The 16,824-nt window shown below is 47.5% G+C and overlaps 1 protein-coding gene across 1 annotated transcript in view; it reads right to left on the minus strand.

The window, feature by feature from the left end:
• The window catches only part of ARMC9 (armadillo repeat containing 9), a gene marked incomplete at its 3' end in the record, with an annotated part of 143,076 nt that overhangs the window by 13,929 nt on the left and 112,323 nt on the right, over positions 1-16,824 (minus strand). The window contains exons 20-21 of the mRNA XM_079710378.1: positions 15,514-15,618; positions 4,810-4,925 (exon numbers count right to left, since the gene is read on the minus strand). Of these exons, the coding sequence (XP_079566504.1) occupies positions 4,810-4,925; positions 15,514-15,618 (221 nt within the window). The remainder of the gene's footprint in view (positions 1-4,809; positions 4,926-15,513; positions 15,619-16,824) is intronic.

Consider the following 16,824-nt stretch of genomic DNA (forward strand, 5'->3'; position numbering starts at 1 on the left):
TTCTAACACACAGTTAGATCTTTTGGCTTTGGGTGACACGGGAGCATGACATTTCAACCAAACAATTTAAAGTATCAATCTTCTGGGCTTTCTTCCAAGGATGAAGCAGATTAGCCAAGGGATGAATTCCATCAGAAAAGACGTGACATATGTCAGCCGTGACAACAAGAGTTAGGCCGGAACAGGACTGGGGAAGAGCTTGTTCTCTGGAACACTATCAATGGTGTGTGCAGTGCCTACTGCTGGCACCTGGGTTGATGGAGACTCATTGGCCCAGCAGACATGCAGTGGGCGCCTGCAAGAGACAGGGGGCCTGGGCAAGCACATCACAGAGAGGTAAGTAGGATGTGGGGTGGCATCTCCCGTCAGCCTTCACAGCAGATCCCCAGGAAGGTTCTGCAGTATGCGCACAGCAGCACAGCACTCACTCCCCTTCAACGAGGAGATACCAGCCACCTGCTCCAGCAAGGGCTTAGTGGGGACACAGCACAGCAGGCTTGTCCACCCTCTGTCTAGGGTTGCGCCCCATGAAATGGCTGTTCTTGAATGTCAGTTCCAGCAGCAAAGACAAGAAGACACCTAACTGCCATGCGGGGCAGAAAAACCTGTGTGTGTGTGTGTGTGTGTGTGTGTGTGGTGTGCATGTGTGTGTAAGAGAAAGGCAGACAGACAGACTCAGCCGGTCTTGAACTCTGAGCTTGGGTTTGTCAGGGGCCCGAAGACGGAACATTTCCCGGCAGAGGTAGCAAGCACCATGAACGGGCAGGGCAGGAAAAAGCATGTATGTGTGCTGCTTTGTTACAGAGAGATTTAGTGCACTCAAAATGCACACAGTGTCCTGGGGAACGTGGGGCTTCGAGGGCTGAGGTTGGGGGTGTCAATTAAGAAGGACCTGGTTGGCCAGGGTTTGATTAGATTTGGTCCCTAAGGGAAACAGGAGTCACAGCAGTGAGATTCCACAACGATGTAGTAGAAGGAGCACTGTGTCTGTGGTCGTGGAGCGTGCACCGTGGCAGGCAGCATGGCCTGGACGCTGCGCCCAGCCCGGGGAGGAAGAAATTGCTCAGGAAGGCAGAGAGGAGGGGCCGGAGCCAGGAGAGCAGGTGGGAGGGGAGGGCTGGGCGCCCGGGGTGGGATCCTGCTCGCTTGTCTGGGGGTATTAATGCCGCTCCCTGAAGCAGGGGGCTCAGAAGACCGTGGTGTTCATCCGGAAAAGGCTGAACTGGGGGGGCTGTGAGGACACATCTAGCACGGGGCGGGGGGCAAGTCTGGGCTGGAGGGAGAGACTTGGGTGTCAGCAGCATGTAAGGGAAACCAGAGAACCAGGAGGATGGGATGGGGTCTTTAATAGGGACCTGCAGGGCACAGTATTTTAGGAGGAAGAGGGTTGAGAGTCGGGGGACCAGCCCACAGCGGCCGTGGGATGGAGGCGGGAGAACTCCCCGGGGGTGGTCAGTGGGGCAACTGCCAGAGTGTCCTCCGGGCTTGGAAACTGGGAGGTCACCTGGGGCGGTGGAAAAATTAATTTGCAGACGTCACCGCCAGACCACGTGGGCTGTGAAGGGAGAGGAGGACGGGCAGGGAAGGAACCAGAGGACGAGAGGGCGAGGGAGGCCGGGAGACACGGAGCCTGGAGAAAGGCCTCGGGGAAGAAAGCAGCGAGGGAGGTGGAAGGCGGAGCAAAAGAGGTGCTAAGGGGCTTCCCTGGTGGCGCAGTGGTTGAGAGTCCGCCTGCCGATGCAGGGGACACGGGTTCGTGCCCCGGTCCGGGAAGATCCCACGTGCCGCGGAGCGGCTGGGCCCGTGAGCCATGGCCGCTGAGCCTGCGTGTCTGGAGCCTGTGCTCCGCAACGGGAGAGGCCACGACAGTGAGAGGCCCGCGTACCGCAAAAAAAAAAAAAAAAAAAAAAAGAGGTGCTAAACGAGGTTGCAACGTTTGGGCAGTGCCGGAGCATCTAGGGGCCACAGAGGGTGAGGTCTGGCCGAGGGGAGGTGGGAGGGAGGCTGGGTGACGGAGGGCCCTGCATTACACAGGGGCGACTGTGTTCGTTATTTTCAACCTTTCTTTTCTTGATTTTAAAACCAGTGTTTATCATGAAAAATTAGGAAAATATATAGAAAATACAGAATGTCCTGCTAGACACAACCCCTATTAACATTTGACATCTTTCACTCTTTTTAAAATGCAAATATATACTTTAAAAAACAACTTGGGATCACTGCGTGTGGCCAGCAGGCTAGATCCACACTATTTTATAATTTGCTTTTTCACTTAGCAACGTCTTGGGAGGCTCTTTCTATGAATTAAATATTCTTCTGAAATGTTACTTTCAATACTATTTTATGTGGCTAATAATTTAACCCACTTCCTACTTGGGGCATTTAGATGATTTCTCATTATATAAGTAATGCTTCAATAAATACTCTTGTGTTTATGTGTGTGTGTGTGTGTGTGTGTGTGTGTGTGTGTATCTGTCCATATCTGATTACTTCTCAGTATAAATCCTTGGAGTGGGATTACTGACTCCGAAAGTACTAGTGTCTGGAATGTGTGTAATGCATATTGTCAGAGTGTCCCCGAGATCACTGAGATGCTTGATTTATCTACACTTCCGGCATCACTGGGTTATCAGAGGGCGCTGCGTGTGCATGGAGCGTCATGTAACCTTTTTAAAGAAGTTGACCTGAGATGCTGAGCGTTAACTTTGTGCTGCCAGCCTGCGGGGAACCCCTACACTCTGTCATCACCTACTTACCGCGTAACCGCCGCTGTCTTTCTCCCCTACTAGGTGGCTTGCTCTGTGTGCTCCTGAGGGCAGGAAGCACATCGCTTATTTTTGCACCCCTAGCAACTGGCACACAGAAGTGTTATAAATGTTTGTTAAATTGGCCTGATGGACAGAGCTGGTGATGGGGCAATTGCTTCGTTAAGAGTGGGAAGGTCCATCATTTCAGGAAAATGAGGTGCCCTCATTCCTGGCAGGGACCACTTCCACAAGTCAGGGGACAGCCACATGTGCTCCCCAGGCATGGAAAAATGTCCTCTTTTTCTCTCCATGAGGTAGAACATTTCCCCTAAGAATTAACTGTGCCCATTGGTTATATCTTGTATTTATTAGATTCCCTTTGCCCTTATTCCTGATTAAATATGCTTATCTTATTGTTGCCCCTCTGTGAAGCCGGGGTTTTAATAACTTAAAAAAAATCATTTTAAAATAATTTTTTAAAAAGATGATTCAGTGTCCTCTTTCCCATCTTAAGCAAGATGAATTTTATTAATTCCTCTTACTACTTCCATTCAAAAAGATATTACATTTATAAACTGGATTTATTAGTAGTTGACAGTTGGCTATGTTCTGGATCCAAAACATGAACACGAAACCCCTCAGATATAAATGACATTTTGGGGACGATTAGGGAATATTTATATGCTATATTATTAAATTAACGTTAACTTTCTCAGGTGTGATAATGTGGTTAAGTAAAAGGATGTTCTTATTCCTCGGAGATGTGCGCTGAAACTATGCTACCTTCTTTCAAACAGTTCAGCAAAAAAATATGTATTTGTGTAAATTATATATTATGCCCAGAGAGAGAGAGAGAGAGAGAGAGAGCGCATATATGGCAGAACGCTAACAGCTGGAAGCTCTTCATTGTAATAATTCTTCCAACTTTTCTGTAGGTTAAAAAATACTGGTTGTAGGTTTAAGAGAAAAAGGCATGATATTAGCTTATACATTAATAATTAAAAATAAAAACCTTGAAATATGAAGCACATGATAACTAGTTTTGAAATCAAATCAAACATCTCAGAGCACCAACCACAGCATGGGCCCTGAAATATTTACAGGTCAGGTCCTGGATGGGCAACCAAACTCCACCAGAGCAGGTGCTGGGGCTCCAGAGTCCTCAGCATCCATGCACAGAGATCTACAAGGGCAGGCATTTCTGTGTTTTGTTTGTTGCTGTATCCCCGGTGCCGAGTGGTTCATTACAGATCACTATAGAGCAAACCTGGAAATAAGCAAACCGCCCAGCTGTAGGGGATAACTAAGTAAAATACGTCATATTCATTTGAAATATCTTATGGCCACTATTGGTTGTATGAATAAATGTAGGTTTTTCGCCTGCTCTCTATAATCCCCTTATTTGCACCTGTTTCTCTCCAGCGTTCTCTCCGGACAGGAGAAGAGGCCACCCAGACCACAGAAGAGGCTTCGTCCTGACCAAGCTGGACTGCCTGGCCTGGGGCTCCCCCAGAGCCCCCAGGGGTCAGGTCCTCAGGTCCCCAGGGAGACCAGAGGCTCTGGATAAGCAGACTAGTTTTGTTTATATAAACAGGGTAGGAGCAAGGCTATGAAGAAGGAATAAGGCTTGGCAGCCAAAAATTCATATCGGTGCTTTATAGAGTCATCTAGAAATAAGCTGACGGCATCTTAAACTGTGACACTCCATCCCAACAAAGGGCCTGGTGCTACGGTGAGAGGCTGCAGAAAAGAACAAGAGTCCTTTCTGGGTAGACCCACTACTCCTTTTGGTCCTTTCCTTCAGAATCACATTGGCCAACACCAGCCTTCTCCTGGATAAAGGCTGTTAAGTGGCTTGGAGACCCTGAGAGACATGGGGGGAAGAGGGAGACTCAACCTCTTTCCTTTCAAAAAATCCCCAAAAGATAAATAATAAAGAGATAAATGCTTTTTGATCTGAAATTTTATTTTGAATTTTTAAAATACGTACATCTTACCCTGCAGTTAATCAAAACAAAGCTTAAGAAAGTAAATCCCCGCCTCCTTTAGTACCCGGACTTACGCTGGGTACCCGGTCCTGTGGCCGCCGGGAGTGATGGGCCGGCGCAGGGGCTCGGGGCCGCCCCACTGCATGCCGGCCGCCCCCTTCCGCCTCGCCTTCCCTGTGTTGGTCATGATCTGGTGGAAGCAAAGAGGAAACAGGGCTGGAGAAATCATCTAGTTGAGAGCTGACCTAGACATGCTAACTCACTACATTTAATAATCTATAGTAATAAGAGGATTTGCAAATAAGTGAGGAAGGATCATGACACGGATCATTCAGCTAAACAGAAAATTTCGGGGAAAATCTGCTTAGGTTTTCATATTATACCATTTAGCAGTGTAAATTAAAAAAACAAAATCAAACCATGGAAAAAGGAGAAGAAAAGAATTGGATATAGTAACTTATCACATCCCTGGAGAGGACTGACTTTTGAAAGTAAGAAGGGAAAAAAGACAGACAGATTAGGTTTCATAAAAAATTAACATTTCCACATACACAGTAATTTAATGATAAACCAAATTAACAGGTAAACAATGAACTGGGAAGAAATATTTGCAGCATGTATAACAGATGAAAGCTTAAGATTTTCATTAGATAAAGAGTTCTTACAAATCAGTAAGTAAAACACTAAGTAGATGACTGGGCAAAGAATTCAAACAAGTCACAAAATAAAAAGTATCACAAGTAAAGAGAAGAAAAAATGATCAACTTTATAAGTAACTAGAAACTACAATTTTACAAAAAATGTATCATTCTCCAATTATTAAGTGAGTGACAATTAAAGAAATGACCCCATCCACTTCTGACAATAGTTTAAAATGTCAGTGACATGGAAATTTGAGACAGCTCTTTTGGAAAGTAATTTGGCATTTTATATCAAGAGTCATTAAACTGTTCATATCCTTGGGTGTTAAACCCTAGAGAGAGAATCCAAAATATGGAAGATGTTAAGTAAAGCTGTATGTAACAAAATCATTACACAGTAAACCTGGAACAATCTAACTGTCTAGTAATAGGGGAATAATTAAGTAAAATATGGCATATTCATTTGAAATATTACATGGCCATGTACAATGATAAAGACTAGGTTATGAAGAAAAATGTTCATTTAAAACATTGTTAAGTCAGGTTATAATATTGTACATAAATGATGCTTTCCACTATGCTAAAAGTACACAAAAAGACTGGAAGGAAATGAACACTAAAATGATTATAGTGGCTACATAGGACAGTGAACCGAGAATAATTTTTTTCCTCTCTATTTTCTGAGTTTTCTGTAATATGGTTATATTATGTTAATAATTAAGAAAAACTGTTTAAAAAAGAAATCACTGTAAAATTGGTGAAATCTGAATGAAGTCTGTGGACTGTACCAACATCAATCTCCTGGTTCAATACATGCTACAGCCACCACTGAGGACGCCAGGTAAAGGGTGCACGGGACCTCTCTGTACTACTTTTTCCACTTCCCATGAATCTGTAATTATTTCCAAATAAAAAGTTAAAGAAAAATTTTTAATTGGAATTACGTCTTGGATTTCCTGATTTTACTTAAAAGTTATTTGGGTTTATCTAGTATTTGAGGTAGGAAGAAGGAACAAAAGGCCCACTTCCTCTGGGAGAGCATCGCTAGGCCTCACCTGTGCTGTGGGGGACAGCTACCAGCTGGAGGGGTTGGTCAGTAGGTGGGGGGAGGGGGAAGCGGGTGTGAAGGGGAGACAGGCAGGAGAGACGGGCGGGCCCCTACCCTCTTGGAGGAAATGGAACATAATTAAGCCTCCCAAATAAGAACTAATATGCAGTTTCATTTCTCTTCATACCTCTTGTGAAATTTGCAAAAGAAGGCTATTTTAACTGCCATCACGCAATCCTGCTGTCTGCTTCTCCTCCGACTTCTCTTCTGTCCCACTGTCCCCGTCTAGTACCTAGGGTCAAATTCACACGTCCGCCCCCATCGCCAGCGCAGGTTCCTTCAGGCCAATATTCAACAGTACCTTAGGACCACCCAGGGCTTCTCTTTCCCCCTCCATGATGCCAGTCAGACACCCGGGTCCTTCCACAGAGGGCTAGGATAGGAAGGCTCAGTCTTAGGCGCTGGAGAGGGAGACAGCGAGTGTGTGGGCTGCCAGTCCCCCACGCCCCCTGCCTCCTCCCTGTTTCACTGTCCCTCCCAGCTCACCCCTCCCAGCTCCTTCCTAGAGGAGAGAGAACACGGCACATATCTGAGAGTGTTTCAGCCTTTGGAAAACCCCGTCAGCCACACCATCTCCCTAAAACTTCACAGGCCTAAGAAACAATCTAAGGTGGGTGGTATTTGTCCTCTCCAGTGGATGAGGAAACTGGGTCAGGCCTGGGGGCAGAACCATCCGGTGTGTCGTCAGAAAGCCTGAGGAAAGGTCTCTGGTGAGCAGGGTTGGTGTGAGGGCCCAGGACGACTGTGTTAGGCGCTCGGTGTCTCAGAGCAGCTCTTTCCAGAGGGCTTGTTTCCTGTTCACCTCACAAGCCACTGTGCAGGTGGGGAGCTGCGGAGGGGCCCACAAGGGCTCCAGGGCCCTCTCTGGGCACCTCCGTTTGCAAAGGAGCCTTTTTGGGCTGAAAAGGTCTTAAAGTGTAACTACCAACAACGTGCTATTTCCACAGAAATGCTTCAGGTGTTGTTGGGAGAGAAGAGAAAGGGTTCCTGACAACCACACTACTCATCAAAGGAACTCAGCTTCCATCTGTGTTATGGATGGAGCTGCTGCTTGAAAAAAGGTTCTGCTACTAAAAAAATACAGCATGTTTAACCACAATTAGAAAAAAATGCAGCATGTGATTTAGCTGAACGTAATTTATTCTGTAGTAAAAGATGGTCAACATGTCAATTTAGGTTAAAAATTTCCCATTTACTAGTTTTTGAGTATTGGTGAATCACTTAAAGCAATTAATTATGACATGCTATAGAGCAGTATGAATTTTTTTAAGAAAATACAGGCACACAATATGTCCATCTATACACATGGAAAACAACCTGGTAGCTGAAGGAGACACTGCTAGCTGGCCACCTAATACTCATTCCCTCTTTCTTGACCAACAGCCCTCTGATTTTGTGGACCCAGAAATGCGTCTACTTAAAAACACCTTTCCAGACTCCCTTGCAGCTAGGGGCCATGTGGCCCAGTTCTGACCAGTAAGAAGTAAGTGGGGAGGAGGGTGGGAGGAAGACGCAAGAGGGAGGAGATATGGTGATATACGTATATGTATAGCTGATTCACTTTGTTATAAAGCAGAAACTAACACACCATTGTAAAGCAATTATACTCCAAAAAAAAAAAAAAAAAAAAAGTAAGTGGGGGACGCCAGAAGTAGCTTTGGGAAAAGCACTGTAGAGAGGGTGGATTTGGCTGGCCTGCACACTTGACTTCCTCCTGACTTTATCATGATTTGTGCCAGGAGCTGCATCCATCGTCTTAGGACCAAGAGGCAACAAGCATGTGAACGAAGGGTCAATGCACCAGGCAGAGCTCCCTTGGAGCTAATGAAACCAAAGCTTCACAGACCCAGAAAGAGCCCTGGCAATGTGCTCATATGGTTTTTGTAAAATTTGCAGAAGTAGCATGTTTCAATTGCAGTCACTTAAAACTGCTGTTTCTTTCTACTCTCACTTCCCTTGCCATACTCCCCCTCATGGTGTTGGAATGGCCAAAGGCAATTTAGAACTTAGCCAAAAGGACGGTGAATCTGGGTGACCTTTAATTTGAGTTTAGTGGGAAATATGATTCCCAGTCACTTCTGTGCATAGCCAAACCATCTCTAGCTGTCCTGGTGTGGAAGTGGCTTCTAGGAATTCCACACATCATCAGAGAATTTATGAAGAGTCAGTGCACAGGAAAACCTGAAATGCCCCCAAATCTTCCAGTTTCTTTATGAAAGAAGTTTGAGGATGGTTTTCTCAAATTTAACAACAATCCTAAAAATTTACACAGCATTACCATAAAACTAAATGTGAGGCCAAAAGAAAATTTTCAACTCTATCAATAATAAGAAACAAAGCTGGGGCTTCCCTGGTGGCGCAGTGGTTGAGAGTTCGCCTGCCGATGCAGGGGACACGGGTTCGTGCCCCGGTCCGGGAAGATCCCACATGCCGCGGAGCGGCTTGGCCTGTGAGCCATGGCCGCTGAGCCTGCGCGTCCGGAGCCTGTGCTCCGCGACGGGAGAGGCCACAACAGTGAGAGGCCCGCGTACCGCAAAAAAAAAAAAAAAAAAAAGAAACAAAGCTGATCAAATACATTACAGGAAGGACTAATTTTCTTTTCTTTCTCTATAGAAAATATTACAAACTCATTGCAACATATGTAGAGGCAATCAAAGACTATAAAACAAAAAATATCCAGAAAGAAAACTATGAAGCACGTGGCAAGAAGCTAGTTAATAAAACATTATTTTTCTGTTTGTGATACCTGTCAGTTCTTTCTTTTTTCCCTTTACCTACTTTTTTTTAAAAAAAATTGAACTATAGTTGATTTACCATGTTGTGTTAGTTTCAGGTGTATAGCAAAGTGATTCAGTTATACATATATCTATTCCCTTTTAGATTCTTTTCCATTATAGGTTATTACAAGATATTGAGTATAGTTCCCTGTGTTATACAGTAGGTCCTTATTGGTTATCGATCTGTCAGTTCCTAAAATTTGACTTTGACTGTGATTTATTTTTCTTAGTCTCATTCTAAGTATTCATTTTCATACCTAAACCTTGTATTCCGTTGTTTTAAACAAGGCCTGCAAAACCCTGTAAACTGGAGGGCCCACAAAACCTGGATCTTCCCTTCTGACAGGCTGGGTGAAAGAAGGCAAGAGATGAGCCTGGGGTCTGATAAGGCTGGATTCCCTGATACTTGCAGATGAGCTCAATACCAAAGGAAAAAGAAAGATGAGATACAGAGATAAATGAAAGGAAAATAGAGGGAACAGTGGTTATCTCTGGGTGGACAGAATTATTATGGTGGTTGTTTATGCTGTACTTACTTTTGACTTTTCAGTAATAAGCATGTATTTCTTTTGCAATCAGAAAAAAGAATCCCAGAAACAAACTGAAAAAGAAAAGGATTTGGAATCTTTGGGGGTTGGGGATTCTTCCCCCTGCTTGTTTGGTTGTGTTTTCACACATAGGAATATGGACTTTTTAGTTAGTTCCAAGTGACTTTTCAATCATCAGAGTCAGGCAGAGCAGGAATAATTGGTTGAAAAGTGATTAGAAAAAAACCCCAAAGTGGAGACAAATTTGAAGGAAAAAAGGAAAAATTGGAAACTGAGGCCCTTCCTTCTCCGGTTTTGGTTTTCACAGCGAGTAAAACAGGGCCAGCTGCAGGCGCCCAAGCTTCTTCCCTGTCTCCGGCGGGCTGGTCCTGCCCCCTGGCCGCTGCACTCATCTCCCCTGCTGAGGCCCCGTTAACCTTGAGGTCTGCCCACGTGGCAATGTTTCCATGGCCCAGATGCTGGCTTTAGAACCACTGAGGGTTGTAATAAAGATGCAGATTCCTGGGGCCAGGTCCACACACTCAGACTGTCTGAAGGTTGGGTCAGGACCCCTGCTTTAACCAGCCCTTTAAGAGATCTCCAAACCAACTTGGCAGAAAAGAAAGTGTGGAAAGGGAGTGACTAGCATTGACACCAGGCATTCCCCCTCCAAACTGAGTCTATGCTTAAAAATTGGACCATAGAGTAATTCTGAATATTTCACACAGTTGGAGACTCTAAACTTTCAAATATGGAACAGAATTCACTGGAAAATCAAGTTCTCCCAGAAGGCAGCAGAGCTTAGTGGTAAACAGCAAGCAGGCTCAGGTAACACCTGAGAATGCTCCTCAATGCTCTCAGCCTTAGCTTCCTCATCTATGACACGCAATACGAGCAGAATTTACCCCATCCTTTGTTGGGAGGATTAAATAAATGGAATCAGATGTGTGAGGCAATCAGCACAGGGCCTGGCCCAGGACGTGAGCCCAACTAATTTAAGGCACGCCTATGACTGTTGTTAAAGGTAACTGAACAATAAGTTTAAACTTCAAAATAAAAACAAAAAAACTGAGATCCTATGATAAATATCTACACTCCTTTACCCAGGGTACTGAAGGTATTTAAATCAGGGCACTCTTTTTAGGAAGAACTAAGTGATTATTTGGCATGATATGGATGATTCTAAAAACTTTAGAAATAACCAAGCAAGGAGAAGCTGGCAAGTCATCAATCTTGACCTGCTGCTGACCACGGCCTGAAGAAGAAACACAAAAGGGTGCTGTTTTTCACCAGAATTATGAGTGAACGGATACATTTTTTTTTTTTTTTTTTTGCGGTACGCGGGCCTCTCATTGTTGTGGCCTCTCCCGTTGCGGAGCACAGGCTCTGGACGCGCAGGCTCAGCGGCCATGGCTCACGGGCCCAGCCGCTCCGCGGCATGTGGGATCTTCCCAGACCGGGGCACGAACCCGTGTCCCCTGCATCGGCAGGTGGACTCTCAACCACTGCGCCACCAGGGAAGCCCGAACAGATACATTTGATGTGACCACCACCACTCTCAGGCAAGCCCAGGAAAAGTGGCTTGCTCTGCTCAAGCCTTCCCTGAGTTCCCTGTGGTCGTCAGCTTCTTCACGGCCTGGGCTCTGCAGTGCGCAGGCGCTACCTGCTTGAACTTGGGGGGGTCGAGGACAGGCAGCTAGTGTGGCCTTGCAGGGCGCGGGGTGGCCATCAATGCCCAGCAAGCGGGGAGCCATGGGTCCAGGCATCCTGGGAAGGGCTCCCTTCCATCCCCTCGACACCCTGGCAGGCTTCCCTCACTGCACCTCCCGCCTCACGCCCTAACTAGTATTATAGTTTGTAAATCACTGGTGTGTACAATTACCGCTCCCGGGATGATGGTAAGGAGGTCTGGGCTGGGGCCTAGACTCTATTTTAATCCACCTTCGACGGCCAGCTCTGACATCACAGGACGATACCCGTCAACCCCCTGACCCTCCATCCCTCATCAACAGCACAGTTTTATCTGCTCTGTGTACCTGTAAACGTCTGGAAGATAACATCTTGAGAAACGTTGCCAGCATTCTGTTGTGTGTTAGGCAAATGGCACAGGTTCAATGAAAAATTTTTGAATACAAGTTTCTAAAAGTCAACAGCTTTCCACTGATCTTGAAAAATCTACAATCTACCTAGTACACCAGAATGGGAGGCGTGAATTGTGATATCTGTGGTGCACATTCCCTAGTGAAATGCAACACCTTCTATCTCTGGCAGGTTCCCTCGTTTGACACAAGCAGTTAGCAGGTGTGAGTGCACAACCCCCATGTGAACCACCAGAGCCAAAGGTGGGCAGGTGAGGTGAGCTCACAGCGCTGGCCGGCTGTCAATTTCAAATCAAGACTGGGTGACTGAGGGCAGCTGAGGAGTCTAACGAACAAAGACAGCAAAATGGGCGGTACGCCTATAACCTCAGCGCTTACTGCTCAACAGTAAGCTCTCTAATAAAACTTTAAAGTGTTTCCACATGAGATCCTATGGTGACCTGGTCTAGTGGGTCGAATGGTGGCCCCCAACAGATCTGTCCATGTACTAACCCTGGGAACCTGTGAACGTGGCCTGATTTGGATAAACAGTCTTTGCAGCTGTAGTTACATTAGGGATCTTGACATGAAGAGATCAGCCTAGATTATCCTAAATCCAGTGAAGGGTGTCATAAGAGACAAGAGAACACAAAGAGAAGAGGAGAAGGAAGCAGAGTCTGGAGTTCCACAGCCACAAGCCAAGGAGGGTCTGGAGCCGCCAGAAGGTGCAAGACCAAGAAAGATTCTCCCCTAGAGCCTTCGGAGGGAGTGTGGCTGTGCTGATAACTTGATTGTGGATTTCTGGCCTCCAGAATGGTGAGAGAACACATTTCTGTGGTTTTAAGCCATGCAGTTTATGGTAATTTGTTACTGCAGCCCTAGGAAACTAATAACCTTGGTCTTCACGTCCCTATAACAAATGCTTTCTGTACTTCATTCTTACCACTCACATTGCCACCGAAAAGTAGCTGGCACCAATGAGATAAACAAGCATGTGTAGAACTTTTCTAAATACTTCCTTCTGGTAAAAGAACAGTACCTATGCATTAAGGAGATTTAGAACTGCAGGCTATGGTAAAATGACACCATTTCTGGATGCCATTAAGCTGGATTATTGGTTGATTTGAAAGCTCTGTCCGTTTGTGCCTCACCAAACTGCAAGATTAAACTGGTAGTTTCAGCACGTTCGGTGTCTTGTTTTTGTTGTTGCTGTTAAAAATCTTCACCGTATCAACATAAGATCTCACCCGCGGTATTTCACTGCGCAGGGGTGTTAAAAGCTATTTAGCGGAGGGGCTGTACTGGGGTTTCTGTCTGAACATCCTTGCTGACCCTCACGTGCTTGTGCAGTGGTGTCTGTGGGAAAGTCTCAGCATCTCAGGGCTGAGTTCTCGACAGCTTCACCACCATCCTCCAGAGAAGCCCCACCAGCTTGCCTTCTGTTTTCCTCACCACCTGCCCATGAAGCATGAGAATCTTCCTTTTAAAAATGCACATCCAGGGCTTCACTGGTGGCGCAGTGGTTAAGAATCCGCCTGCCAGTGCAGGGGACACGGGTTCGAGCCCTGGTCCAGGAAGATCCCACACGCCGCAGAGCAACTAAGCCTGTGTGCCACAACTACTGAGCCTGCGCTCTAGAGCCCATGAGCCACAACTACTGAGCCCGCGTGCCACAACTACTGAAGCCCACATGCCTAGAGCCCGTGCTCCGCAACAAGAGAAGCCACCGCGGTGAGAAGCCCGTGCACCACAAGGAAGAGTCACCCCCGCTCGCCACAACTAGAGAAAGCCAGCGTGCAGCAACGAAGACCCAACACAGAGAAAAGTAAATAAAATAAAAAATAAATAAATTGAAAAAAAAATGCATGTCCTGTCAAATGGAGCTCAGTCCTTCCCTGACAAAGCCAGTGTTCTTCCAAAGGGAAGCAAAGGCCTAGTCAGGGCTCAAGACTTCCATCAGCAGTTTGGAACCCGGATGGCCTCACTTCCGTCCCTTCTCAAGCACCTACCTCCCCACTTGACTTAACGTAATGGAGCCTCCGCAGTCAGTTAGGTTCCTTTGATCCCTGAGTTGTTTCTAGGCACAGTGGCGGGCTATAGGCACTTGTCCATGACTGGGGGCCGGTGGTCACCCAGCCTCCTAAGTCACCTCCTTTCTTTAACTCTTGCCCCATACGGTCTATTCTCCACAAAGCAGCCAGAGTGACAATAGAAGTTAATATAGTAAAACGTGAGTCAAACTGAGTACTCCCCTGCTCTGTGCCCTCCAACAACTTCCCAGCTCATGCAGAGCAAGCTCCAAAACCCTCGCCGACAATGTCCCCATGGCTGGACCCTTGGCTGTCCTCCAACTTCAAGTTCTGCCAGCATATACTGACTCCAGCCTGGGGCTCATGGAAACTCCTTGAACGAAGAGGAAGACCAGGCCCAGGTGACCAGGGAGACCAGTGCCCAGGGTGAGGTGATGAGGGCCTGGACAGGGCAGCAATGGGAATGGACAGGTGCTTTCTGCCCCTGGAAAGGCTCACGCCACCTGTACCCGCCACCTGTTTCCTTCCCATGTCACTGTCCTTGCTTCGATGGTTGAGCATCTGGCTCCCAGCTCCAACACCGACCTGCCCAATCTGAGGAGATTTCAGGGTCCATGTAACCGACCCGGTCAACCACCAGCTTCAAAATTCCAGGAGCTCCTTTTAATACCAATGGCCTTCACTCCTATGTGCTCAGCCATCTGTCACAGGGCTTCGGTCTGAACTGGCCTCATCCTGTGCAGTTGCTGCTCCCTTCAGACACCTTACCCTGCAGCATCCCACCTGCTCACCCATGTGTCCTCTGATCAAGGTTCCACGAGGCACCTGGGCCCTCGACGCCGCCATCCTCTCCCAGCCGGTGGGCAGCTCCCCTGACTCACACCCTTCCCTATTGAGCTGGTGGGTGGTAGCAAGGCATTCCCGGAGCATCGGGGTCGTCGGGGAGTTCAGATTGTGGCCCCTCACAGACATGTGACTCCACAGGCCTCTTGGTGCTTTGACTGACCACTCAGCCCATCTGGAAACACCCCTCCCTCCTGGTTTCCGTGGCACTGCTTTCTCCTGGTTCTCCTCAAGCCTCTCTGACTGTTCACTTTCTGTCCTTCTCAGGGGCCCGTCTTCCTTCTCCTGCGCCTGACATGCTGGTTCACCCCCTGCCCTCAGCCCCGCCCTCCCTCCCTCTCCACCCTCCACCTCCCTCAGTGGGCGACCTCACCTGCTCGGATGGCTTCGGCCATCACCTGTGTGCTGACGACTGACAAACCTGCAGCAGTCTTCCCTTCTCACGGATAAGGCACAAGAAAACCAAGACGCTGGATGGGTAGATGATTACTACTAAGGACGGGCTTACCCTCAGATGTCACGAAGGCTCTGGGGTGTGCCTTTTAGTTATACTCTAACCGCCTTCTGTCCACCAGCGGGCCTGTTTAGGATAGTAACTCGGGCCGCTGTGCACTTCAGGGCCCCTGGAAGCAAGCTGGCTGACGCATATCTTATAAACATAGTATCATAACAGACCAAACCAAATCCTTATGTGTTACTGCAAATGCTAAGTCCATCAGTGGTCCATCTCTCCTTTCTATTTCGGGGTCCCCACCCCCTTCACACGGTACTTACTCCCAAGTACTCCGTGGTCAGAAGCTTCTCGCCTGAGAGCTCTCCAAGCTGGGGCTGGATCAGTTCATCTTTGTCCAGCTCGGCTTCCATAGTGTCATGGTCCTCCTGTTTCAAAGGAGACACGGGGTGAGCGCTCTGGACCCCTCCCTCGCTGCAAGTTCCCAGAGGGTGGCTCCCCAAGTGGGCACCTCATGAAATGGGAAGACCTTAGCCCAACAGCAGCTGCTCATGGGTTTGCATTTCAAAGGTTCTCCAGGGCCGTGTGCCCTCCGCTCACAACCTCCCTGAAGATGAAAGGGAAAATGCCAACCCACCTCTTTGGGAAGCTGGGCGGCTAATGAACACTTCCACGGCCACAGGTGGGAAGGGGTTCAACAAGGTGCTGTTGAATGGTCTCTCCTAGTTACAGTTCTCAGAATGTTTTTCTCTGTGAGGTCAAGGTGCCATGTGAACAGCCAAATCAGCTGGTCTACAAATAACTACTAAGCACCTCCATGTGCACAGGCCTTACAGAGGATACAAAACTGTATGTTATAGGCTTGCTCTTCTTACGCAGTTTACAGTCAATAAGAAGACTCAGCAAAAAGAGAAAAACTGTTTTGCTTCTGGGAAGATGGAGTGGACATATTTTTCCCTGTTCTTCCCACTAAGTACAACCAAAAACACTGGACATTACGTACAAAATAAATATGAGACCCTGAGAGGCGGAGAGGAGGGGGCACACTGGCTGGGTATCCTGAAACACAAGGAATAAAAGGTGGTGAGTCCCCTGGGTTTACTTTTTGCCTTAGAGATTCCCGACTTGGCGCTGAAGAAGCCAGCATCCCAGAAACGAGCATGGTGAAGACAAAAAAAGTCCCCCAAAGCCTACTCCGTCTAGCCAAAGAACCAGGAAACGGGGAGCCCAGCATGATGGAACTTTTAGACACTAACCAAACACCGGAGCAAACACTGTCATCCCACCACAACCACACCAGCAAGGGCATCAGGGCGCTGAGACTTCTTCCCCTACCAGGCTGTGACGAGGCACCCCAGTAACCCCCACCGGGGTGATATCAGAGAGGGACACGTAGGGAGGGGGAGTTTTGTCCTTGCTGGGTGGTAATGAAGCCCCCCTACCCGGAGGGGAGAGTAGAGACCAGGTGGAGAGCCTGGACTTCCACCCCGACTCTGCAGTAATGAGATGTCTCTGCCCCCCAACCAGGGACGCTGTCAGAGGAGGCCTGGTGGAGACTCAAGACGTTCACCACTGCCACGTTTCACCATGTTCCTGTGGTGTCGGGGGGGCCATGTGGGGGGGAGTAACAAGGC

Source organism: Hyperoodon ampullatus (assembly GCF_949752795.1).
Source record: "Hyperoodon ampullatus genome assembly, chromosome: 8".
NCBI lineage: Eukaryota > Metazoa > Chordata > Mammalia > Artiodactyla > Ziphiidae > Hyperoodon > Hyperoodon ampullatus.